Consider the following 25,231-nt stretch of genomic DNA (forward strand, 5'->3'; position numbering starts at 1 on the left):
TTAATGCATTTCTGGTGCCCACCCATGTCACTTTGTTTCTGTTTATAAACAAGGGTGACTTTTATGTGCTATAGACTTACTCTGGCATCCGAGTTTTAAGGTGACCCTTGCAGAGTCTGCTTTTTTTTTTACCTGTTCCCTTAACCTAGTGTGGAAGGTTTCTGAGGTGGGAAAGGAAGAACCACCTGTGCAGAGAGGTTGGGCATGTTGTACTCAGCAGAGAGCTCAGGTGTACCCCCTGACATGCAGCTGGGCACTGCATGGGGTTGGGACTCAGATGACAAAATGAACAGATGCTGACTGTAAGCAACCATACCTCTGAATCAAAGCTGAACCACAAGTGCTTGTTTGTTGTTGTTTTCATAATATTTTGTTTTGTTATTTAAAGTCTTTCATTGATTTGAGGGGCTGAGGGGGAGACAGAAGCATCCATTCATTGTTCCACTTAGTTGTGCACTCATTGGTTGCTTCTTGTACGTGCCCTGACTGGGGATTGAACTGATGACCTTGGTTTGCTAGGATGATGCTTTATCCACTGAGCCACCTGGCCAGAACCTGTTTTATTCTTTTTTTTAGCACATAGATCTTTAAATTCTGTGGGCAGATCAGGGCGTAAGGGGAGCACACAGAACAGGAAGCATGTCTTAGTATGGATTCGTGTGTGTGTGTGTGTGTGTGTGTGTGTGTGTGTGTGTGTGTGTATAGTTGACTCTACTCTTGAACAGCATGGGCTTGAACTGGGAGCGCTCACCTTGTGTGTGGCTTTTTTTTAAAGTAAGTATACAGTTGGTCCTTTGTATCCCTGGTCTTCACATCCTCAGATTCAATCAATAACAGATTGAAAACTGTATTTTTAAACCACCACTGGGAGTCTGTAGTTGTTGAAGGCTGACTGTATGCTTTTAATACAAGGGTCTCAAACAACCACAGACTTTGGTATTCATGGGGGTCCTGGAATCCCTGGAAATATTGAATGATGACTTGGTGTTTGGGGAGTTAAAAATTTATATACGGTTGTGAACTGTGGGGGGTAGGCTTTGATGTCCCTAAGCTCTGCATTATTCAAGGGTCAGCGTTATACATGTTCTCGCTCCCCAAAATGGGCAGGATCTTGCTATCGTAAATGTAGTAACCTGTGACAGGTGATTGGCAGGCGTGTGGAATGGTTCTCATTGTGAGACTTCCAGTTTCCTGAGAGAGCCCTGGGAGACATGCCAGGAAACAGAAGGATGGGTGCAGAGTTGTGCAGAACTCCTGAGGCCGAGCACTTTAGAGCAGCGTCAAGGCTGTATATTTGGTGCGCCTTGGCAAGTGGCTGCGTAGCTGCTAAGTGACAGGGTACTAATTCTGCTTTTCTCGTCCTCTGCCTCTCCTGCTGCTCCCAGGTTTCGAAGGTAAATGGAGTCACTCGAATGTCATCTCTGGGTACAAGTGCAACCAGTGCCAAAAAGATGCGCGAAGTCAGACCTTCACCATCCAAAACTGTGAAGTACACTGCAACAGTGACTAAGGGGACTGTCACATACACCAAAGCCAAGAGAGAACTGGTCAAGGAAACCAAACCCAATCACCACAAGCCCAGTTCAGCTGTCAACCACACAATCTCAGGGAAAATTGAAAGTAGCAATGCAAAAACCCGCAAACAGGTGCTATCCCTCGGGGGGGCGTCCAAGTCCACCGGGCCCGCTGTCAATGGCCTCAAGGTCAGTGGCCGGTTGAACCCAAAGTCATGCACTAAGGAGGTGGGGGGGCGGCAGCTGCGGGAGGGGCTGCGGAATTCCAAGAGGAGACTGGAAGAGGCACACCGGGTGGAGAAGCCGCAGTCGCCCCCCAAGAAAATGAAAGGGGCAGCTGGCCCTGCCGAAACCCCTAGCAGGAAGGTGGCAGCGGCCCCGGCCCCGGCGGAGAGAGCTCTGCTGAATGGACATGTAAAGAAGGAAGTGCCCGAGCAGAGCTTGGAGAGGAACCGGCCGAAAAGGGCCACGGCCGGGAGGAGCACGCTGGGCAGACAAGCACACGGCAAGGCGGACGGCGCCTCCTGTGAAAATCGTTCTACCTCGCAATCGGAGCCCTTGCACAAGCCGCATGAGGCGGCGGCCAAGCATGAGAAGGGGACCGGCTGGGCCGGGTGGGTGGCCATGGACGAGATCCCTGTGCTCAGGCCATTGGCCAAGGAATTCCACGACCCGCTCGTCTACATCGAGTCAGTGCGCGCTCAGGTGGAGAAGTACGGCATGTGCAGGGTCATTCCCCCTCCGGACTGGCGGCCCGAGTGCAAGCTCAACGATGAGATGCGGTTCGTCACGCAGATTCAGCACATCCACAAGCTGGGCCGGCGCTGGGGCCCCAACGTGCAGCGGCTGGCCTGCATCAAGAAGCACCTCAGATCTCAGGGCATCACCATGGATGAGCTCCCGCTCATAGGTATGACTTCCCTGCCTGCTGCCCCTTCCTGCACTGCCAGCTCCTCTCCCCTTTCCTGGGAGCATTCACTGCATAGAAGAGTCCAGCCCTGTTTCTCCAGGTCCTGGGCATTTGTGGGCTTTAGGGCTGTGCTCTTTCCGCTGGGTGGTTCCTCACTGCCCAAAGGGGCCAGAGCAGGTTTGAGGGCCATGGGATGCTGTCCCTGTGGATTCGTTGGCTGGGCTGCCTAGTAAAGTGCCCCAGACTCAGAGTTAAACAGCAGGAAGTTATCATCTCCCAGTTCTGGAGGTTCTGATAGGGATGGTGTATACTCTTGAGACCTCACTCCCTCTGTCCCCACATGGCATTCCTTCTGTGTGCTGTTCTTAAGGTCTCTTCCTTTAGTTATTTTTTAAAAAGGCTTGATTCATTTTAGAGAGAAGGGGGTCAGGTAGGAGCAGGACACATCAAGTCCCATATGTGCCTTGACCAGGCAAACCCAGGGTTTTGAATCAGCGACCTCAGCGTTTCAGGTTGACACTTTATCCACTGCACCACTGCAGGTCAGGCTAGTTTAGTGAGAGGAGGGGAGGCAAAGACAGACTTCTGCATGAGCCCTGACTAGGATCCACTTGGCAAACCCTCTAGGGGGCGATGCTCTGCCCATCTGGGGTCCTTGGTCCATTGCAACCAGAGCCATTTTTTAGCACCTGAGGCAGAGACCAGGGAGCCATCCTCAGTGCCTGGGGCCAGCTCGCTCTAATCAAGCCATGGCTACTGGAGGGGAGGAGAAGAGAGAGAGAGAAGAGGGAGGGAAAGGAGTGAAGAAGCAGATGGGCGCTTCTCCTGTGTGCGCTAACCGGGAATCAAACCCGGGACATTCATACCCTGGGCTGACGCTCTACCACTGAGCCAACCAGCTAGGGCCAGGTCAGGCTAGTTATAAAGACACCAGTCTTATGGGTTAGGAACCCCCTTCTTTTTTTGTGACAGAGACAGGAAGGGGGAGAGACGAGAAGCATCAACTCATAATAGGAGCGCTTTAGTTGTTCATTGATTGTTTCTCATATGTGCCTTGACCGGGGGGCTTAGGATGAGCCAGTGACCCCTTGCTTAAGCCACCAACATTGGGCTTCAAGGCAATGACCTTTGAGGTCAAGGCATGGGATGTCCATATTCTGTGCTCAAGCTGGTGGATCTGCACTCAAGATGGTAACCTCAGGGTTTCAAACCTGAAATCTCAGCATCCCAGGTCAACACTATCCACTGTGCCACCACCAGTCAGGCAGCACCCACCCCATTTTAACTTGCCCTCTCTACAGATAAGGTCCTATTCTGAGTCACTGAAGGTTAGGATTCTACATGAATATTCTACCTGAATATTTCAACCCACAAGCTCTTGTAGACCTCAGCCCATTTCTCCTTTGGTCTGATCTCTATCTTTTTCCACTTCTTTTTTACTTGAGCTTCTGTTTCTATGGTGACCAGCTTGGCCCATGTGGAGCTTACAAATCAGGGAATGTGTGTGCATTTCTCTCCAGAGCAGGCACAGTTCTGGCTGGGATGGCTGCTGAACTTATTTTGGTGACTCCTAGTGAGCACATGTATCCTGGACTGAGGGCCTGGGGCTCTAAGCAGCATCCACTGACAGGTCATCGGGAGCCCCTGTCCACTTTTCTCCTGGGTCCTGCGCCTCTGTCAGGAACAAGTAGGTTTGGCAGAGTGGGTTTTCCTTTTGGAAGAGCTGGGTCAGGTCACTCACTTCTGTCTCCGCTATAGGTCCGTGAAAGTGTTCTTGCCTCCAGTTTGGAGAACTTTTTCAAAGGTTGGGAAGAAAGGAGACATTTGACCATCATTTAAGTGTCAAGAATTGGCAGTAAGATGGAGTTCCTTGTGAGATGGTTTTATTATTCCTCTCAGCAGGTGTCTGCCAGGGCTAATGCCTGAGTGAGAATCAGTTAATTTGAAAGAATTCTTGGTTTGTGGTCCCTTGTCAGGGATGGCATGTAACAGACAGTGACACGGGGCTGTGGGGAGAGGCTAAGCCAGCGAGGGCATCTTGGGAGCTTGGTGTTGGCTGTGCCCTCTGTGTCCTTGGGCTGTTGGGTGACTCAGAACAGCACCAGGTCCACAGGTTGTAGTGAGATGTCCTGAATCTCACTACCCACCCCTAGTGGCAGTCTTTTAGGATCAGTGGAGGGCTCAAGTGATAAGTCATGGCAGCCAGCAGCCTTTTGGTCAGGGTTGGATATTTTAACCATGAGTCCTTCCCACACAGCAGTCAGGTAGATGTATGTGCTCACTCTTTGCCTAGAAGTAAAGCAGTGTGACTGGGTTGAGTGATGACCTGACCTGTCACCCGTAGAGGCCTTGGGCCTTCAGTCTGAGCTCAGGTGTCTTGAAGTGCAAGGGACTTAGTTGTGAAGCCATTTCCTAGAATTCACCAAAACAGATTAGCATGCAGCCCCTCTGGAAGCTGCTATGCTTCAGGGAGCAGAACAGCACGGACCCGGGGCCAGGGTGCTTGCCCTGAGCAGCCTGGTGGCCCTGGGAGTGGGCTGATGATCATGGCCGGTGAGGGTCATTAATAGATTTGCAAGAACTGTGTATATTTTTAAGTGCTACTGGTTTACTATGATCTTACAGAAAAAGGCAAAAGTATGTCAGCTCCCCTCCAGGGAGAGCTAAGTCCGTGCCACTGTGGCACATTGGTTAATGTGCACCACTCTGCCTCTGCTCATTGGGGCTGTGTGCCGCCAGCCCTACAGCTCTTTGCTAAGGGAGACCAGAGTGAGGCCCTGAATCTGGCTGTTGTCAGGGCAGGTCTTTTCCCTGAGGTTCCATTGTTTGTAAACGAGTGAATCCAGTGTCCCACCAAGCAGAGCAAAGGGCTGCACACTCTCGCCCTGGTCTTATTTGCAGTGTGCCCAAGGTTGTCCAGGCACACATCTGTGTGTCCCATGATGCTCAGCCCACCTCTGGCCCTGATGCTGTTTTCAGGCAGGAGTCCTGCAGCTTTTCCTGGCATTGGATGTGATTCTATCCTGCCCCCCAGAGACCGAAGATTTCCTTTCTTACTCCTCTGCATTCCCTGCCTTTTGCTGCACACTTAGCTCATAGTGGCCAGTGGATGATAATTCTGGAAGACTCCCCCCTTTATTGGTCAGAGGGAGGTTGCTTTTCCAGCCCTGTCCAGCTCACTGCTGTGTAGACATCCCAGTGTATTTTAGTAGACATGCGTTTTACAGTTCTATAATTTGATTTAGGGATGCATTAAAGACTTGCTGGTACACTGTTCTGGGATGACCAGTCCCCTCTGAGTACTTCAGGAGGAACTGAAGGGCAGACTGCCAGGTGCCTGGTCAGTGTTGCCTGTTGCCCTGAAACCCTGTGGGCCGGAAAATAAGCAACCTCGAGCGTGCCTGTGTGTGGGCTGTGGGTGTGGGCTGTAGGTGTGGGCTGTGTGTTGGTGTGTTAGGGAATTGGGACTGAGAACTCATGCTGTGTATGATTTCTGACATCACAGCTGTTCCAGTGACACCGGGGCATGGGTATGGCTGAGTGGCACAACCGGGCCCTGCCCTTCCCTCACCAGGAGTGGGCCACTGCTCCCTGTCTCATCACACCTGCCTCCTGGTGTGCTGGAAGGGCATTCACCAGTGCATGCTGCCCATTTCAGGGGACACTGGAATGTTCCTCCCCACAGATTGGCATGACCAGCTCTCTCCTGGTGGATTCCACTTAAATGTCACCTCCTGTGGGACGCCATCCCTGGTTGTCCCACCGAAGACAGTAGCCCCTGCTATTGCCAGCCCCACAGTCGGCCTTATTTATAGTCATTGTTCACATGTGTCTTAAGATCCGTTTGTGTAGACCAAGCTCCCTGAGGGCCAGAGATGACTTTGTCCTTCTGACCCCTGAGCCTTCTGGCATCCTGGCACACACAGGTGTGTGGACTATCAGTTGAATGAGGGAGGTCTTATTCATGGTCCTTCTCACAGATTGCCCCTGTGTTTTCTTCTCCCGCCATCGCAGGAGGCTGTGAGCTCGACCTGGCCTGCTTTTTCCGGCTGATTAACGAGATGGGCGGCATGCAGCAAGTGACTGACCTCAAAAAATGGAACAAACTAGCAGACATGCTGCGCATCCCCAAAACTGCCCAGGACCGGCTGGCCAAGCTCCAGGAGGCCTACTGCCAGTACTTGCTGTCCTACGACTCCCTGTCCCCCGAGGAGCACCGGCGTCTGGAGAAGGAGGTGCTGATGGAGAAGGAGATCCTGGAGAAGCGGAAGGGGCCCCTGGAGGGCCACACGGAGCACGACGACAACAAGTTTCACTCCCTGCCCCGCTTCGAGCCCAAGAACGGGCTCATCAACGGTGTGGCCCACAGGAATGGCTTTCGCAGCAAGCTCAAGGAGGTGGGCCAGGCCCAGCTCAAGACGGGCCGGCGGCGACTCTTTGCTCAGGAAAAGGAAGTGGTGAAAGAAGAAGAGGAGGACAAAGGCGTCCTCAGCGACTTCCACAAGTGCATATACAAGGTAGGGCCCTGCGTGGGGGGCAGGAAAGGGGACGAGGGATGTTTGGTGGAGCCAGGCAGCGGCCTGCCACTGTGGCAGCCTCTGGGGTCCTGAAGCCAGCAGACCACTTTCTCTGGGAAACATAATATAGAGTCCACAGTGTGCAGGGAGGCTGGTGGTCAGGACCCAGGCCCTAGCCTCTGACCAGCTGCAGAAGACCGACTTGCTCCGAGCTGTGAGCATGGACTGAGTCACTTGCCCAATCCACTTGAATTGCCTTTTTGTTAAATGAGCTGAGTGTGCACCCAGGTGCAGGGACACAGTGTCTAGATTCAAGTGTAGTTTCTCCTCTGCCCACACTCTGAGCTTGCCCCTCTGAGCACCCGCATCTCGGCCTGGAGGATGGGCTCCCAACAGCGACGGGCCAGGCCCTCTTAGGGTGGAGCTGGTTTTCCTTGCCTCCTTACTTACTTTCTGCATAGCCCACTGCCCTCGAGCCCAGCTCGGCCAGGCTATCCTCTGTCGGAGGGGCCCCAGCAGCTGTCACCTCGCACCTCACCATGGGGACGCCTTCCCAGGTCTGTGGGTCTGGGGACAGCAGCAGCCATTCTGCGGGACTCCTCTGAAGGGAGGCCGGGTTGCTGGACTCTGCTTGGCACTCCACCTTCCTCAGCTCAGCAGCGGCAACCGGTGACTGTGGCCTCCTGTTTGGCTGGTTCTAAAGCCAAACTTAGGGCCACCTCCCTCCCCTGCCTGCCAGGGGGAGTGGGACACCTGGGCAGAGCTGAAAGGCCTCTGCTGGCTACCTGGGCTCTGACAGGTGCACGGGCTGCAGTGGGGTCCCTGTTCCAGGTCTACCAGGAGGGAGGTAGTCTGCAATGGGGACTGGCAGCCCTCACCTGACCACTGTGCCCCCAGCCTGATGGGCCTGGTAGATGTGTGTGGGGAAGGGGGGTCCTGCCATGTTGAAAATCTGCTGTGTGCTCTCACAGCCCCCACCTCACCCCCAGGGTTGCCAGCACCTCCTGGAGGCAGGCCCTGGTCTGTGCCCACCTGGTTGAGTCCATGTGGATGTCTGATACCAGGCCCCTCACAGACATGGAGGGCGCCTGGGAGTCGTCTCCATTGTGCCTCTGCCCTGAGTCCATGCTTGGAAGTCGCACCTCTGTTCACTCACTGCACTCTTCTTGCTTTCCTGCCAGGCTTGGGCCTGTGCCCTCTGTTCTGGAAAAGGGTGTTTAGAACCCCAGAGAGGGTCTGGTGTCCCCCCCTCCCCTTCCTGCTGTGCCTGGCAGACAGTGGGGGGTGGGGAACGGCTACCTGCAGCTTCCTTCTGTTTTGAGTTTTAAATGTTTTGTGAAAAGGGAGGAGGTGGTCCCTGGACTATGAAGCCCAGGAGTACTTTGGGTGTGTGTCCCGAGTGTCTGCCTGAGAAGCCTCCTCAGTTGAAAGCACTCCTTAAATCCTGTGACTCTGAACAGCCAACACATGAAACAAGATGTTTTCTACTTCTGTTACTGTTTATTTAAGAAGGCCAATTTTATGGGAGTGAGTTGAATCTAAGCAAGAGTTTTTTGTTTTGTTTTTGTGGGTTTTTTTGAAAACCTGCTTTGTAAAGGGTGTATTTTTATTTCACTGCTGAAATCTAAGAGTTGGGCTGTGGGGCGCCCAGCGGGGTGCACACTGGGAGGCTTCTCCGCTCTTCAGGCTACTGACGGTTGGGTGCTGGGTGTCATCTTAAATTATGGGCCCTCTGCCTCGGCGCAGAATGAGGTAGGTCCCTCCTAGTAGTCAGGTTTTTATTTCACAATGAACGGAATGTCAGGAAGTTTGGAATGGAGTGGGAGTATTTTTGTTGAGTTGGAGCTCCGTGGAATCACTTATAAAGCTAAGAAGCCAAAGCAGATGCCACAGCCTTCACACCGGCTACTTGATTGTCCTTCCATGGGCAAGCGGATGCTGCCACGTGCTCTAGAGCTGCTACTTTTTATGGGGATGCTCTCCTGTCACCTCATCAGAGACACCTTCCCTGACCGCCGCAGACAGGCCACTTTCCCTGGCGCTCTGCTCTGGTTCAGCATCCTTGGTAGCTCCTCACAGCTCTTATTTATTTGAGGCTGTGTCCCCAAGCAGAGCGTGAGCTGCACGAGGCGAGTGTGGAGCACTGCTCTGTCTGCAGACTCACAGGCTAGGCCTGGTGTACAACAGGTGCTCAGTGCATAGTTCTGTACTTGGGAGATAGGTCTGCTGGTCAGTAAGGAGGGAAAGCATGAGTCTGTGCAGCAGAACGTGCAGCAGAATAGGATGGAAACCCAGACCTCCCCAGCTGGAGCACCGAGGTGCAAGGGACAGCACGCGGTTTCTTTGGCAAGGGAGTCACCAGGTGACTTCTGTTTCCCTCAGATCCACGAGGTGAGGCTGCTTGTCCTGTGAGGACCCTCAGGGCTTAGAAGTTGCCCCAAGTTTCTGTCTCGGGATCCTCCAGGCTTCTCTCCTGGTCTGTCTTACTGCTGTTAGTTTCTTCCCTGGCCCACAACCTTTGTCCTCCCCTCACCCGGGTAAACTGAGGAATTCTGCCTTTCTTTCTACATTGCACCCACTTCTCCAGAGAATGAAAGCTACTTTTTTTAAATGAGTACCCTGGACGTGTACTTCTGGTACCAAATGTGCATCTGCGTGGCCTCCTGGTGCCTCAGCGTTTCTTCCAGGGGCCGCGTCTGTTTGCTCCCAGCACTGTGACACTGGCATGTCCCCATCCCACTTTGTCGGCACTAAGGAGCCTGCTTAGGGAACGTTTTCCTGCCTTCTCTGCTTGTGTTAACTCGGTGCAAATGGGGCTCTGAGCGCAGGGAGGCGCTGGCAGAGCCCGTGGACTGATGCGGGGCTGGGGCTCAGCTTGCTGCCTACGCGGGACTCTCCTATGTTTGTTTTCTTTACAGGGAAGGTCTGTTTCTTTAACAACGTTTTATCGGACAGCAAGGAACATCATGAACATGTGCTTCAGCAAGGAGCCAGCGCCAGCTGAAATTGAGGTGAGCTGAGGAGCCCTGACCACGGGCTGGGCCCTGACTTCTTGTCTCTTGCATGCTGGGGCAGCAGAAATTTTAACTCTCAATCTAAACTTCTTAAGAGTCAACAAAAAAGGAAGAAGGAAGAGAGAGCGCCTCCCAGCTTGTCCCTGACTTACCCCAGCCTGGGGCAGCAGGACATGGAGGCCCGGGGTGATCCTGCATGCCCTCAGCTGGCTGCTGCTCCCTGTCCTCTGTGTCTGCTGTGCAGGAGAATGTTTGGAATTCTTTGGAACCATCTCTGTGCTGTTTTTTATGGAGTGGGATTGGCAGGTGGCCATTTGTGTGCTCTTGCCAGCTCTGCTCTTTGAGTTAGTGTGAGGCTGGAAGGCTGCAAGCACCTCTATGCCCAGACCGATTAGGGGGGTTTGTGCAAGGTGTCCAGGACAGAGACCAGATCTTTTTATTTACCTCCCTGTGGCTAGTGCCCAGCGGAGCTGGTGTGAACTTCCAGATGCTGCCATCGGTGGGCCCGTGGCAGCACTCAGTCCTGTGGGGGACAGAAGCCGGGCTCCTCTCGCTTCTCAGGGCAGCTGCGGCAGGGGCCGGGTGTGGGCTGTGGCCCTGTCTCCTGCTGTCTGACAGGCTGCAGACCCTGTCTGGTGTTCCTCAGTGATGGATGCCACCTCTTCTGGATAGAACCCAGGTTGCCCACTAGGGGCCCGCACATCCTGATTTGATTGGGTTTCCCTTGGAGTGGGACTCTAGTAGACTCAGGCCAAAGTAGGACACCTGGCCCCTACTTCGGTGCCATGTGGTGCACACACCTGACAGCACTGCCAGAAGCTCAGGAGGTGCTGCCTAGCTGCTCAGACCCAGCTTCCCAGTGTGATGAACTTAATGCTTACCTTCAGCACCGTGAGTATCCTTTTAGGTCCCTGCTGATGTGCACACGCTACCCCGGCTCTGTGCTCTGGGCATGGCCTTTGAACACTGTGCTGTGGCCTGACCCCCACCCCATCCCCAATCTTGGCCTGCCAAGACCCTCATTCCATCAACCACAGTATCAGCTGGGCCCTGATTCCTGAACATGTGTGGCCATCACAGTTGCATCTGGTGTGCTCATGGCATTTGTGCTGGAGATGTCAGAAGAAAGGAACTTGACTCTTTGGGAAAAGCAGCCTTTGTTGCATCTGATCTGTGGCGTCTCTGAAGGTGTGGGCTGTGTCCCCATATATAGTGCGAGGAAAGCTCAGCTTATTTGAGCTTCCTACTTGGGAAGCCATTCTCTATGAAGATAGTCCCCTTTCTCTTTAGCAGTTACAAAATGTTTAAACAAAGGGACGATTTGCTAAAATCCAAACTTTTTTTCTGGGGCTGTCTAGCTCTTCACTCCTTCACAGGAGGTAGGCCTTCTTCTTGGCCAGTGCTCGGCAACTGCAGTGGCCCCCATTTAGCAGTATGAGCCTTTCCTCCTCTATCTCCCTACCTTTGTTAATAGCTCAGAGGTTGCAGTCAGTCCAATATGTGGGTGGTAGTGTTGGGACTGTCACCAGTCCCCTCAGCCAGACTACTGCTTCCTTCCTTACACTCGAGGAAATCTGTTTAAGGATTGCAGACATTTAATGATGTTGAATTTATTGTTGGCCTAGGGCCTTTTGACTCCACCAGTCCCTCTCTGTAGAAGTCCCAGTTGCTGTGGGTGCCGACAGGAGCATCACCAGCAGCACCTCTCTGAATGGACTGCACTTTGATGAGTGGCTATAGGTTAGGCTTCCTCTTCTAGAGGTGGTTCCTTCCAAGTGGGCTTTGCCAGGATTCGGGAAGGCGATGTTGTGCTTCTGGGTGATAACTGGAAAACACAGTGACAGAGTACCTCAACAGTGGGGAGTTGCCTTGAGGTCAGCCGGGCACACCTGCTCACCTGTCAGTACACGCATTCCGGACACACTCTGCCCTGTGCTTATTAGATCTGACCCGTGAGGTTGTCTGGTAAGCTTGTTAAACTGGCCGTGTAGCCCCCTCCCTTGGTCTGATTCAGCTGGCTTGCGTGACAGGCTGGGCGTGCGCGGGCTTCACTCCGTGGAAGGTCCTCACGGGCAGCCACAGTGCTGGCCCTGTGCAGATGTTGGGGTGGCTGGTAACTGGAAGTGTGGGAGACACGTGTCTGTCAAGATGCTGGGGCTGGAGGCTTTATTTATTTCCGTCTGGGGACACCGTGGCATGTCTTCAGCTCCCTTCTTATCACTGCGCTCCCTACCCCCTTTTCATTCAGGTGGTTTGTTTTTTTACTGTGATAGCCTTAAAAATTTACCATCTTAACCATTTTTAAGTATACAGTTCAGTGTACAACCATCACCATCATCCTACTTCAAAAATGCTGCTTATCTTGCAAAGCTGAAATTATTCCCATTGCACGATAGTGCCCCACGACACCAGCCCCCAGTCCCCTGCAGCTGCCATTCTGCTCCCAGTGTCTATGACCCTGACCACCGTAGGGACCTCAGAGACGTGGAACCACTTGTGATTGGCTTATTTCACTTGGCATCGTGTCACCAAGGTCTGTCCACATTGTAGCATCTGTCAGACTTTCTTCCTTTGAAGGCTGAACAGTATGCCATAGTGCGGACTCTCCACCTGTGGCTTATCCACTCATCTGTCGATGGACACGATTGCTTTCGCGTCTTAGCTGTTGTGACGAATGCTGCTGTGAACATGGGTGTGCAGCTATCTGTGGGAGTCCTGCTTTCAGTTCTGGGGTCACCACTGTCCCACTCAGCACTCTTCTGCAGCCTGTTCTGTGACAGGTCCCTTCACCATGCAGCAGTGTTCCTGTGTTGTCAGGTTGAGCTGTGCTCTGTGGCTCAGGCTGACTGTCCCTTGCCTCTCCCCACAGCAAGAATACTGGAGGCTAGTGGAGGAGAAGGACTGCCACGTGGCAGTGCACTGTGGCAAGGTGGACACCAACACTCACGGCAGCGGGTTCCCAGTGGGAAAATCAGAACCATTTTCAAGGTAAAGTTGTGCTCTGTTGTCTACATCCTGGGGACTATGTGACATCCCTCTCTGTCAGTCTGTGATATCCCTCTGCTTTTCTCTGCAGGCATGGATGGAACCTCACCGTCCTCCCCAATAACACAGGGTCCATACTGCGTCACCTCGGTGCTGTGCCTGGTAAGTCTCATGTGGCCACTGTCTTCAGGGTCCTGAGGCCCCTGCCTTGGCAGCTTAAAGAATGAGTGTCACCCTGCTGGGATTTGGAGCTGGGAAGTTCCTTTTAAGCATAGCTGGAAGGGGATGGGAATTATGGTGTGTATATATATTAAAGATGTTTGTAGGAAAGAGAGAAGTAGTATCGGAACTGAAGTCCGTAAATGTGGAAAGGTGAACCAGATCACAGCATCTGGAAGCTGGGCAGGTGCTTAGTGGCCAAGTTTTCACCCTGAAATTATTGTTTTTGAAGCTCAAGTCCTGACTCCTTGGGACTGCTGCAGGCTCCTAAGTGACAGATTCTATGCAGAGGTTGGGCAAGCCAGGTGGCCTGGCCCCCACACCCAGGTGTCGGTGACGGCGCAAGGCCCCTCAGACACGGCTCTGTGCTTCCTGCCGTGGTGCAGGCCTTCAGGTTGGCGCCTCGCTCTCAGCCTGGAGGTCCAGCCCGGCTGCTGGTTACTTGCCAACAGTTGTCAGGGTCACATTCCTTGGGGCATCTTGCTGCCTGACAAGAATTAAGATGTTCTTTTATTGCTGTTTGTAAATGTCCGTCTTCTTGGCTTCACTTCTGTGTAGCAAGTATGAAAGAGCAAGTACTTTTGTGTCTGCTTTTGAATTCCATTTCTTTCTTTCTCTTCTTATTTGGGGAGAAGAAAGTGATTTCTAATGGCTTACCCTGAGATGATGTTGCTGTCCTTCAGAGCGCCCTTTTCTCCCTTTATGTTTTAGGAGTGACAATTCCCTGGCTAAACATTGGCATGGTCTTTTCTACCTCATGCTGGTCTCGAGACCAAAACCACCTTCCCTACATCGACTACTTACACACTGGTGCTGACTGCATTTGGTGAGTACGCCAGCCTGGGCGGTGGGCGTGCGGCGCGGGACGGGCGCCCTCCGACACCTGGCACTGGTTACAGCCTTTGAGAGCTTGCTTTTCTGAGTCCCAAGTTCCCTGCCACAGCATCTCAGCTTGGGATATCTTACCTCCAATGGAGGTGGTGGAGGTGGTGGAGAATATTTTAATCTGTTCTGATGATGAGCATCTTTTCACATGCTTATAGGCCATTTTTGTTGCCTTGTTTTGTCAGTTGCCTGCTTATACTTTTTCTTCTAAGATACTATTTTTTGTTGACTTCCAAGGATTTGTTTCCTATTAGGGATAACAGAGTATCACAGTATGGCTGGGGGTGGGTGGGTGGCCATGTCAGCAGCTCTTCCTGAAAACCCTGTAGAAGGCGGTCCCCCTCTGGCCCCCTGAGGGGTCATTTTCATTGTCTGTCTATGCCAGTGCCTCCCAACCCCCGACAGCTGCGGGGAGAGTAGGTTTTGTGGGAAACGAGGTTCTTAGTGTATCCAGACACACATACTGTGTCCCCTGCACAAGTTTGTCTGTTTCTTGGGCAGCATTCTGCCTCAGTACCCACCTGTGTGCCTGTCACCTCTAAGCAGGCCTGGTCCTTGGCTGGCTCTTGGGTTCCTTTGTTGACAGTGGCAGATGGGAAATAATGGCAAATACTCAGATGTCTTGTTGTCTGATAGTCTACCAGCATCACATTCATCCCACACTGACTGTGTTTATTGTGCTCATGGGGTGATTAGGCATTCTTTATTAAATTCTCAGGACTGCCTTTCACGCTCTCAGAAGCCAGTGCCTACAACATTCTCCTCGTGATGACGCCCCGCTTCCAGCCCATCCTAGTGGGTAGTAGTTGATGTTGACACGGCAGGACCTGCAGGACCCCGGTGGGGGCCTGTATGCAGAGAAGGATGTTCTTCAGTGGCTGTAGTTGGTTTGTGAGTGGCCACTGGCTTGTGGAGGCTGAGAGGGACAGTGACATTGGGGCAGAGCATGTGCAGCATGTACACCTGAGAGAGGATGGCCAGTTAGCTCTTGCTTTGGGCAAGGCTGGTTGCTTGGACTTTGGGAGAGCGTGTGGTCTCCTGGGAACCCATGTCCTCCATGTCGTTCCCCCAGGGGAAGCTTCTATGGGTAGCACCTGGCTGGGCTGATGGTTCACGGAGTCCCACAGACCTGTGACCTGAGCCAGGACACCCGAAGACCCCTCAGAGCCTTGGTTTCTTCACCTGAAACTGGTATGATGGGACCCACAGCCAGCAGGGTGACAAGGTGAAACAGTGGTTGAATTAGGGGTGGGGAAATGGAGTGTCTGTGGGCTTTCTGAGGACTGATTCCTGAACCTGGTTGATGGAGGATAAAGAAGAGGCTGGGAGGTGACCAGAGAACTTTATGATTGTGGTTTTTCTTAAAACATGTGATTTAGGTTAGAAACTCTGGATTTAAGTCACAAATCAGTAATAGAATATGTTGGCACTGAAATTACACAAGCATTATAAAAACCACTTCATTGCGGCAACTGAAACCAGGATTTGGACTCCGTGTAAAGGTTTCATCACGGACACCTCCGCTCGGCTAGGTGCAGGTGCCTGCCTGCCAGGCCCTTGGAAGGTGCCGTCTGGAACTGCATCTGAGGGTGATGAGCTGTCCAGAGTGCCAGAGGAATACAGCATCACAGCTTCCACTAGAGCTGCTATCCTTGTCTGGCTGTCACTGGCGTCCGTGGCTTTGTGTGCTCTGGCAGCCTGAAGTCCTGTTAGGACACCCTGGGATTGGAGGGTGGGCTATGCTCTGAGGGGTCACCCTGCCCAGGTGTCCACTCTACAGATGTCCTGCTTCAGCCTGCTGGCAGCTGTGAGCAGAGATAGAAGAAAGGGCCTTGATGAGGCCTTGCACGCCTGCCTTATGCAGGCTGACCACCCGGCACCAGGATTTCATGTGTTATACTTGGCAAGCAGTCCATGGTGGGCCCTCTGGGGACATCAGCGGTAATTCCGCCTCTCCTCATGAGTGCAGTGAGGTTCCCAACTTTTCTGTCAGTTAAGGTCTGCCTACACGTGTTCAGCCTTGGCCCCGCCCCCCATCTTCCCCATCGGCTCCTTAGCACTAGCCCTTGGTTTGCTAGACACAGGCCTGTGTGGGTTTGGTTGTCCTGGTACACACAGCTGTCTCAGTGGGGCAGGGCCTGGGGCCCTTGCCACACCCTCCTCACATCACAGGTTCCCAGCAGCTGCAGCGTGAGGCTGAGTGCTAGCAGCAAGGCAGCGTGTGCATAGGCTGGACTCCTTCCCCAACTTTCTCTGGACTTGGAGAATTGAGGCTTCCATTACCTTTCTGGGTCACCCCAGCCCTCAGCTCTGGGACCAGGGAAGGCCGCGCTAGGCCGGGCCCCCCAGCACCCCAATTACAGGACAGTGTCAATGCCAACCCAAGGGTGAGCTGCAGGCTTGGAGCACTTGTGAGAGGCTGATTGAGTCTGCAGATGTTTCTGGATCTGGTTTATATGGGGTTTTAAACATCTGCTTTTGGTTTGAAGGCTTTCTGGCTCACATGTAGGTCAGCTCTGCATGGAAGACGAGCATGTGGTTTGTCTGTGCTGGGCAGAAACACACGTTTTCCTGGTAGTGGGGTGGATGCAGGCCTGGGAACCATGGTGCCAGTCACCAAGCTAGGGCACCTCACCGGTCCCAGGACTGAGTCTCTTCCCTGTCTCACTCTTTTCTCCTGCCCCTGAGGCCACTTTCTAGGCCTGTGTTTGCTTATTTCTCTGAGGGAGAATGCAGGGTGGTCCCAGCATGTGCTCCCCGAGCAGAGGGTCCTTGTTAAGTCTGCTCTGCCTTGTCTCCTGACCACCCAGGTATTGCATTCCTGCTGAGGAGGAGAGTAAGCTCGAGGACGTGGTCCACACCCTGCTGCAAGCCAATGGGACCCCAGGGCTGCAGATGCTTGAGAGCAATGTCATGGTACGTTTGCCCCCTGGCACTGGGCCGGGCGTGGGCTTGGTGGAGGATCAGAGAGCTCTTTGACAGTCATTCTCTTGGCTGACCTGCCTTTCAGAGGCAAAGTGGACAGTGAAAAATGAATCCTTAGGGCATCATTGAAACTGGATTTGTTTTTATGGAAACCAAACAAGTGTTTTTCTCAGATTGCACAGGACGTCGGGCACATGCATATGCGGCCTCTGACTTTTCCAGGGCTTGCTCTGTGCATGGAGACTGGGATGTGCGGCAAGGCAGGGTACTGATTTTGGGTGGGCGCTCAGGTCTGTTGGTGCCACCATCCCCACCTGCCCGGCACCTGGATGACTGGACTGAAACACTTGACCTTACGGGATGGGCACAAAGGCTTCTGTGCCCATTTTCAGAAATTCATGGGACTGTTGTGTTCCTGGGAGTCTTTTTAGCCTTGAGCTGTGTTCTGACACCCGAGCTCAGGCCTTCTCTGGTCCTGCTAACCTGTCCCTGGATCTCCTGTCTGCTGGGCTCTGGTCTGGCTCTGAGAAACTCAGCAGCAGCCCCTCTGAGTGCAGGTTTGAGGGTCCCCAGGCTGCCCCTATGGCTCTGCCTGGCTCCAGAGACAGCCCATTGGCCCTCTCAGATTCAGGATTCTTTCCCACTCCTACCCCTGGGTGAGACAGGAAGGGCTCCCACGTGGTGGCCCTCACCTTGGTGGCTCTTTCACCATTCCTGGGCCAGTATCAGTTTAGATATTCCTTCCTGTTGTTTTAGGAATTATGTATCTTTATTTTTTAAAGGACTAACAAAATGTCTTCAATACAAAACCTAATCTGTCTCCTCATGAACAGGCCCTTTCTTAACGCCTGATGTCCCTGGAGGACAGTTGTGCATGGTGACCACCAGCTGGGAGGGAGGCTGGTTCTCGGGCTTTCACAAAAGGGGCTCCAGCAGCAGTGGTGGGGCCATGGGGGCGGTGAGGTGTCTCAGCCCTGGCCTGCCTCCCCAGATCTCCCCGGAGGTGCTGTGCAAAGAGGGGATCAAGGTGCACAGGACCGTGCAGCAAAGCGGCCAGTTCATCGTCTGCTTCCCAGGATCCTTTGTATCCAAAGTGTGTTGCGGCTACAGTGTCTCTGAGACTGTGCATTTCGCCACCACCCAGTGGACGAGCATGGGCTTCGAGACGGCCAAGGTAGGTTGCCCTTGGAGCGCCCACTGTGGTGGGAGCACATGCATATACGCATACATGAAACCCGCATGTCCCTGCATGCACGCATACATAAAACCCGCATGTCTCTGCGCATACCTGTCTCTTTTTAGATGTTTCATTTCAGGAAATCCCTTTGAAACCTCTAAGAGTTGCTTAAGAGGTTTTCTTAGGAAAGGAGAGCTCTTTGGGGTTATTGTGTGGAGAAAGATTTTGTGCCTGACCTGTGGTGGCACAGTGGATATAGCGTCGACCTGGAATGCTGACGTTGCCAGTTTGAAACCCTGGGCTTGCCTGGTCAGGGCACGTACAATCAGAAAGCAACTACTATGAGTTGATGCTTCCCACCTCCCCACACACACACCCTTTCTCTCTCCCCTCTCTCTAAAATCAATTAGTAAAATCTTAAAAATAAAGATTTTCAGTCCCATTGTGGGCCCTCTATAACTCTGGTAGGGCAGGGCTGATGGCACTTAAGGTCAGCACCTAGAAGTGGGAAGAAAGTCTCCACCCATTTTCGAGTTGTGGCACCTGCCTTGTGGCTGGTGGCGCAGTGACGGCTCTTCTGGTGTTTGGTGCCTTTCTCACAGGCACAGAAGATCAAATGATTTTCAACTGGGTTGAAACCAAATGGAACTCAAAATTTGAAAATTCAGTTTGAATTTTAGTCCCCTGACTGATAAAGAAAAAGCTTGACAGTGGCCTCATAATGAAAGCCCCCCTAAAGGATGTGGTGGCTCTTTCAGGAGATGAAGCGTCGCCATATAGCTAAGCCATTCTCCATGGAGAAGTTACTCTACCAGATTGCACAGGCGGAAGCGAAAAAGGAAAATGGCCCCACTCTCAGCAGCATCTCGGCCCTTCTGGACGAGCTCAGGTAACACAGACCCTGGGTTCCCAAGACCCCGGCCCTCTGGGGCTCTGCAGGGTGGGGGTGCAGCCACCACCTCAGAGTGCGGGAGCCCCGCTGACGCTTGGTCAGATGGGTGAAAACTTTTTAGATGTGTTTCTCTTTATTTAATTTTTTTAGTTTTGATATTGAGTCAGAATTTCCTGACGTGCTGATGCAGAAAGTTATGGCTCTGTGGGAATGGGCTGGAGGTGGCCCTGTGACCCTGGCACCTTGGACCCTGGCAGCACATAGCCAGGGAGGAAATGGTGGCTGCAGCCTCCTTCCCAGAGGTTGGGGGCAGGTACTGACAGGGCCCAGGAACCCCTACCCACTGTGATGTGGGTGTGAGATGCTGCTGGGTGGCCTGTGTCTGCGGCACACCTGGCACCTGTAGGTGGCGGGTTCCAGGGCGGGACCTCGCCCGGCGATTTCCTCCACAGCCATAGAGCAGCTGTCCCGAGGGTGAGCCCGAGCAGGACAGGCTGAGCAGTGCGGCTCTGCTCGGCCCCGTGTAACCCTCTTCTCTGTCCCACTGCGTAGGTTCGTGACCTGTCTCTCCCTTCCAGGGAAGAGACCCACTAGTGCTGATGGACAGCACACGGATTTCAAGTTGTGTTGGTCGAACCTTTGATGAGGATACCGGCAAATAGTTGGTTACATCCATTCTCGGCTTGGAATGATGGGGCAGGGCCCCTGACATAGCGCTGAAGGGTTTGCCACGTGTCCCCGGGTGCTGCACTCGTCACCCCAGGCAGAGCCCAGGCATCAGAGTAGCCGTGGAAGCCCAGGGGTTGTCTGACCTTTGACTGAAGAACACGGGTCCCCAGTTGGCGGCAGTTGGCCAGGGCACGGCATGTTCCCTCAGGCAGTGAGGGCACCTGGCCAGGCTGCCGCGCCCCGCACCTAAGGGTGCCTCATGTTGTGTCCACAGGGATACGGAGCTGCAGCAGCGGAGGCAGCTGTTCGAGGCTGGCCTCCACTCCTCAGCCCGCTACGGCAGTCACGACAGCAGCAGCACAGTGGCAGATGGGAAGAAAAAGCCTCGAAAATGGCTGCAGTTGGAGACCTCGGAGAGGAGGTGTCAGATCTGCCAGCACTTGTGCTACCTGTCCATGGTGAGCCTGCCGGGACCACTGCTCCTGCTCCGGGGGGCCTGGTTCCTGACCTCACCGCAGTGCGCAGCCACAGGGACCGAGAATGGACACTGCGCGTGGGTGGGCCCTGCTCTGCCGTCCTCCGCAGGCCTCTCCTCACTCGCAGCCACATGTCTGCCGGGAGTAGGTCTCCCTCAGTGCCGCTGCCCCGTCACCGTGGTACCTGTGTGTTCCCAAGTTGACATGGGCCCCATCGGACCTTGGCCCTTCCCCAGTTTCCAGTTGGCTGGTTATGTTACCAGTCTCGTTGCCTCTCAGAACCTGAAGTCTGATTTGGTTAAAACTAATGTTTCTTGTCATCCACACTCCTGTCCTAGCTTCCCTGAACGGGCTCCTCCTCCTGCCTCCCTTGCGCGGCACAGTGCTCCGCTGTCCCTTCTTCTGGGGCCGCCCCGCCTGTCTGGTTAGGGCGTGCAGCTCCCTTCCGCCCCACTCCGCCCCGGCCAGGGCACCTGGCGAGCCGGGGCTGAGTGGCAGCTGTGGACAGCTAGGCTGGTGTGGCCCTCGCCTCTGCTCTTCAGTCTCTCACCTTCCACTGGGCAGCTGCCCTGACGCAGGTCTGTGGGGTCTCCACTCCCACTCATGGTGTTCCTCACTACCATCTGCCTCAGCCTGGGACCTGCTGCCCCTGGAGCTGGTGCCTTCTCCCGCTGTGCGGGCGCCTCCTCCAGAAACAGAAGCTTAGCTAGGAGGTGCCCTCCTCTCACGGACACGGTGCCAGCGCCCCCACACGAGGCACGTGGGATCGCCCAGACACAGAGCAGCAGGTGTGTCCAGGTCTGACTCCATGCCTCACCTGTGTGCCTGGCCCCACCCAGCTGCCCGCAAGGACGATGCACCACACAGCCGCTTCCGGCTGAGGCACACGCTCTTTATAACAGCTGAGAGGTCAGAACACTGGCAGAAGGGGAGGCCCTGCTGCAGTTGGCTGGGGCTGCCACCGGCACCACAGATGGGGAGCTCAAACAGACACGAGTTCTCAGTCCTGGAGGCTGGAAGTCCACCATCAGGCTATCGCAGGGTGGTTCCTCTGAGGCCTCCCTTCCCTGTGGCTTGTAGGTGCCACCTTCTCCTGGTGTCCACCTGTCCTCCTTCTGTGCATCTGTGTCATAGTGTCTTCTTGTAAGGGCACAAGCCACATTAGGCCAGACCCCACACATATGACCTCATTTTACCTTAATCACCTCTTTCAAGGTCCGGTCTACAAATAGTCACATTCTAAGCTACTGGGGTCAGGATGTCAACCTATGAATTGAGGGTGGTGGATGTAACAGTCCATAATAACCATGCATTTGTCTAGTCTTTCTTTGCCCAAGTACCTTTTAAAATATATAATTGAGAACCCTGTTGTTTTTTAAAAGGAAAAAGTCATAAGCATTTCTCCAGATCTTAGAGATTTGTGAACACCACTCGTACGGCCACGCAGTTCTGCATTCATTCCTCCTGCTCTGGTACAGCTGCTTACCACAGAGATAGTAGTTGTGTTATCCCATGAGTATGAATGACACTGGTGTGACTTCCCTGTGTGGCATGAGGACAGCACCATGTGGGCTTGTTAGCAAGGTGTCTCAGGAAGCTGAACTGTGAGAGTTGTCACCCAGCACCTCTTACCAGCCCGAATGTCCTATTATAAAACAAGGCATCTCTTACCAGCCTGAATGTGTAAAGCATATATCCTTAATTCATAGGTAAAATTTGAGGTTTTACTGGTCTATAGTTTTCATAGCTCGGATATTTAATAAGTTTGCATATTTTTATTGTGTTTCCCATTTTTGTCCATTCCTGTTTCTAGGCACAAGTGTCTTTAAAAGGTGGTGTACTTCTCCCATAAGTGTCATGTCCTTATTCCTACAGCTTGTGTTCCCATGCTTGCTTAGAAACTCTAGAGACAGAAATCCTAGGTTTCCCATAAATCTTTATGAAACAGCCTGAACTTCTTGCTTCTTGGGGCTTGAGGCAACATTACCCTTTTATTTTTAAACAGTAAGAACAGGACTAGAAGTTGGGATGGGGGTATGAAGCCACATAAACCAGGCAGCTGTGTTTTCTCTCTGCCCCTCAGACCCAATCCACCTATGCTGAGTATCTGGTGGGTCAGGCCTGTCCACGTGCTGCCCACACCTGTTCCGCGTGGCCTGGGAGCCTGTGTGTGCTTTCACACGCAGCTGGAGGCTCTGTGGTTGTGGGCAGGAGGGGCCTGTCTGGTGGCGGGGGTGAAGGCTGTGATGGCTGGAGTTTGGATAGAAGTACTGGACCACCCTGGGTGCATGGACAGCTTCCATGTTACCGGCTGGACTGACAGAGCCGCTGCAAGGTCTTGGGTGTGTCCCCTGCACGCCTGCTCCAGATCCATTCCGACACCTCATGCACCAAGGTAGTTTCTGAACAGAATGTCATAACTTAGATCTTACAATCAGACATCAGTCCTCCGTCCCAGCTTCACCAGCCCCACGGCACTTAGAACCTGTCACAGGAAAGTGCAGCAGAAACCAGAGGGAACTCGAGGCCACTCTTAATGCTTCGAGACAACCAAGTTATTTGCTCCCTAGTTAAAGATCTTGTTCCAGGTGAGCCCCCCCCCCCCCCCATTAATTTCCAATGGTTTCCAGTCACTCCTTAGCTTGTACAGTTGAGGTCAGGGAGAGGCCTTCCCTGATTGTTCCTGAGACTCTTCCCCCCTCTCAGTTATCCCTCCTGGGGCACACCAACAGCCGTGTTTCCATCACCTTCCAAGCTCAGGGTATGTCTGCCCGCAGGTTGTTCAGGAGAATGAGAACGTGGTGTTCTGCCTGGAGTGTGCCCTGCGCCACGTGGAGAAGCAGAAGTCCTGCCGAGGCCTGAAGCTCATGTACCGCTACGATGAGGTCAGTCCCAGCCCTCGGGGGTGGCTGGGATGGCTGCTTCGTCACCTGCCCTTGTTTTCTGTAGGGATGAGCGAGCCTGTTGTCACCCAGATGAGCAAGTTTGGCATGACCTGAGCCCAAGTGCATCCAGCATGGTTCTAGGGCCTTTTGGCCAGATGGATTCTGGCCTGGGGGTCGTAGTTCTTTGCTCCGAGATGGGAAATGTTGAAGTTCAGTCTGACCTGGAGAAACCCAGGAACGGAAACTGGAGAAATTTCATTTATACGAATTTGGTTTCATTCTGGTTTTCCCCTCCATGTGGACCATAGCTTGAATGTAGCTTTCTAAGGGAGCCGTGTGCACCCTCCTCCCTGTGCAGGGCCGCTCTGCCTCCCTTGAGCCCTGGTGGCATCTGTCCGTATTCCTGGTCACCAGGGTCTCAGTTTATAAAGGATTTGATCTCAGATTCTGGGTGCTGATGTCCCCAGTACCATGCTGTCTGGCTGGGCTCATAAGGAAGTGGGAAATAGTGCTGTGACTTACAGCCAGGGCCCAGGGTAGGAGGGGACAGCGGGCTGCCTGTGCACACCTGTCACAGGACAGACCCAAACAGAAGGTGACGGTCCCAGCACTGACCAGCAGGGGAAGATGAGGACCTGTCCTTCACCTCTCATGCTGAAAGCCACCCAGACCTGTGATGTGCAGAGTATGTGGCTGGGCTGCTTCGTGGCCTCAAAACCACGTCTGGTCTTGTGTTCTCAGAGAGGCCTGACCCTAGGTCTCGGGAATGGGGCTAGAGGAGCCTTTCTGGCTGTAGCCGCATGGAGTCTCCGACATAAAGGAGGGAACTGGTCCAGTCCCTTTCCCAACAGTGCTTCCAAGGGGATTTCAGCTCTGAAGTGGTCCTGGGCCAGGACCTGGTGAGGAGAAAGAGCTTTCAGTCTGACTGAGAGCCCCACCGCATGGTGGTGTTGATGCTTGGCCTGGCTCTCACGTCCTCACGTGAAATGGCTGTTCTAACTGCAGCCAGCATTCGGCCGGGGCCAGGGCACAGGGGTGGTGTGACCACATGCTGGTGCTCTGGACAGAGCATACACCATCCATCTCCTCTCATGGAAAAGCTGTAAGCAGCAGCTCAAACATCTTTTATCTTTTCAGGAATCATTATCTAATCACACGACACGCATCCTGTCAGCCACTTGCTAAGATCCAGGTTGTGGCCCAGGAGGTGGGGGGCAGTTCTCAAGGCTCCCCAGGCTCTATGCCAGGCAGGGAATTGCATCCAGTGGGCACCAGGCTCTTTGCCCTCACTTAGCCTCAGGTAAAGCCGGGAGCCTTTCTCTCATATTTGGCATCCAATTCTGTAAATTCCATGGGCTCCACCTTCTTAGGAAATTGCAGGTGCAGCCGATTCTACCGCTGCCAATAAAAGCCCCTGCACGGAGGCCTTCACCTTAGAAGCACGAGCACACAGCTCCGTCTGCCGGCCTCCTCTCAGGCTTCCGAGCGCTGTGCTATTGCCTTTCAGATAGAAATTGGGAGCTTCCTGGAGTGCATGGTCCTGCCCCTCAGAGGGCACTTTACACATCTTGACTGACCTAGAGCCCTTCTTGGGGACCACATCTCAGATTGCCATGGGGATCTTGGGGGCCCTTCCTCCAGGCCCTTGTCTGCCGTCTTCTGGAGTAGTGTCCACAGTGGCTGCACACCATGTGCAGGCCACAGCCTGAGCAGCCCCGGCCCTGCTGCGAGCTGCCCTCCTGCTACCCATGCGATAGATCCTGGGAGGCTGGGCCAGTGGAAGGTGTCCTGGCAGGACCCTAGAGGGGTTGGGGTATCTGTGGGAGCTCCGGCCATGGGTCAGGCTTGTTATGAGCCTTTGGCTAAATTACAAGATTGGAAAAATGAAAAAAGCTGTTTGTCAAGGGCATATCACAAAGGCGGCAGCTGCTCTGCGCTCACTTCTTTATTTTACTAGCAAATGTCAGAACAGAGTTAATAATAATACCCTACTACCCTGCCATGTCTGCATAAGAACAGCTTGGGTAATGAGCAGGCAGAGTTGAGCCATCGCTATGAACTGTGTGTGGGGCTGTGTCCATCTCCAGCCCATTTTGTAGTGAGGTGTGTTGAGGTGACCAGAACCCTGGGAGTAGAACCATATGTGTAGGGTCTATCCATCTG

At 53.5% G+C, this 25,231-nt stretch overlaps 1 protein-coding gene across 3 annotated transcripts in view; it reads left to right on the forward strand.

Moving 5' to 3' along the window:
- The window catches only part of JARID2 (jumonji and AT-rich interaction domain containing 2), a 296,798-nt gene that overhangs the window by 269,134 nt on the left and 2,433 nt on the right, over nucleotides 1-25,231 (forward strand). For all 3 annotated transcript variants that reach the window (XM_066377097.1, XM_066377099.1, XM_066377098.1), the window contains 11 exons: nucleotides 1,386-2,424; nucleotides 6,439-6,941; nucleotides 9,860-9,952; nucleotides 12,825-12,943; nucleotides 13,032-13,102; nucleotides 13,871-13,985; nucleotides 16,855-16,960; nucleotides 17,961-18,143; nucleotides 18,905-19,035; nucleotides 19,982-20,165; nucleotides 22,961-23,068. In XM_066377097.1, coding sequence (XP_066233194.1) covers nucleotides 1,386-2,424; nucleotides 6,439-6,941; nucleotides 9,860-9,952; nucleotides 12,825-12,943; nucleotides 13,032-13,102; nucleotides 13,871-13,985; nucleotides 16,855-16,960; nucleotides 17,961-18,143; nucleotides 18,905-19,035; nucleotides 19,982-20,165; nucleotides 22,961-23,068 — 2,652 coding nt within the window. The remainder of the gene's footprint in view (nucleotides 1-1,385; nucleotides 2,425-6,438; nucleotides 6,942-9,859; nucleotides 9,953-12,824; nucleotides 12,944-13,031; nucleotides 13,103-13,870; nucleotides 13,986-16,854; nucleotides 16,961-17,960; nucleotides 18,144-18,904; nucleotides 19,036-19,981; nucleotides 20,166-22,960; nucleotides 23,069-25,231) is intronic.

Source organism: Saccopteryx leptura, chromosome 3 (assembly GCF_036850995.1).
Source record: "Saccopteryx leptura isolate mSacLep1 chromosome 3, mSacLep1_pri_phased_curated, whole genome shotgun sequence".
Lineage (NCBI taxonomy): Eukaryota > Metazoa > Chordata > Mammalia > Chiroptera > Emballonuridae > Saccopteryx > Saccopteryx leptura.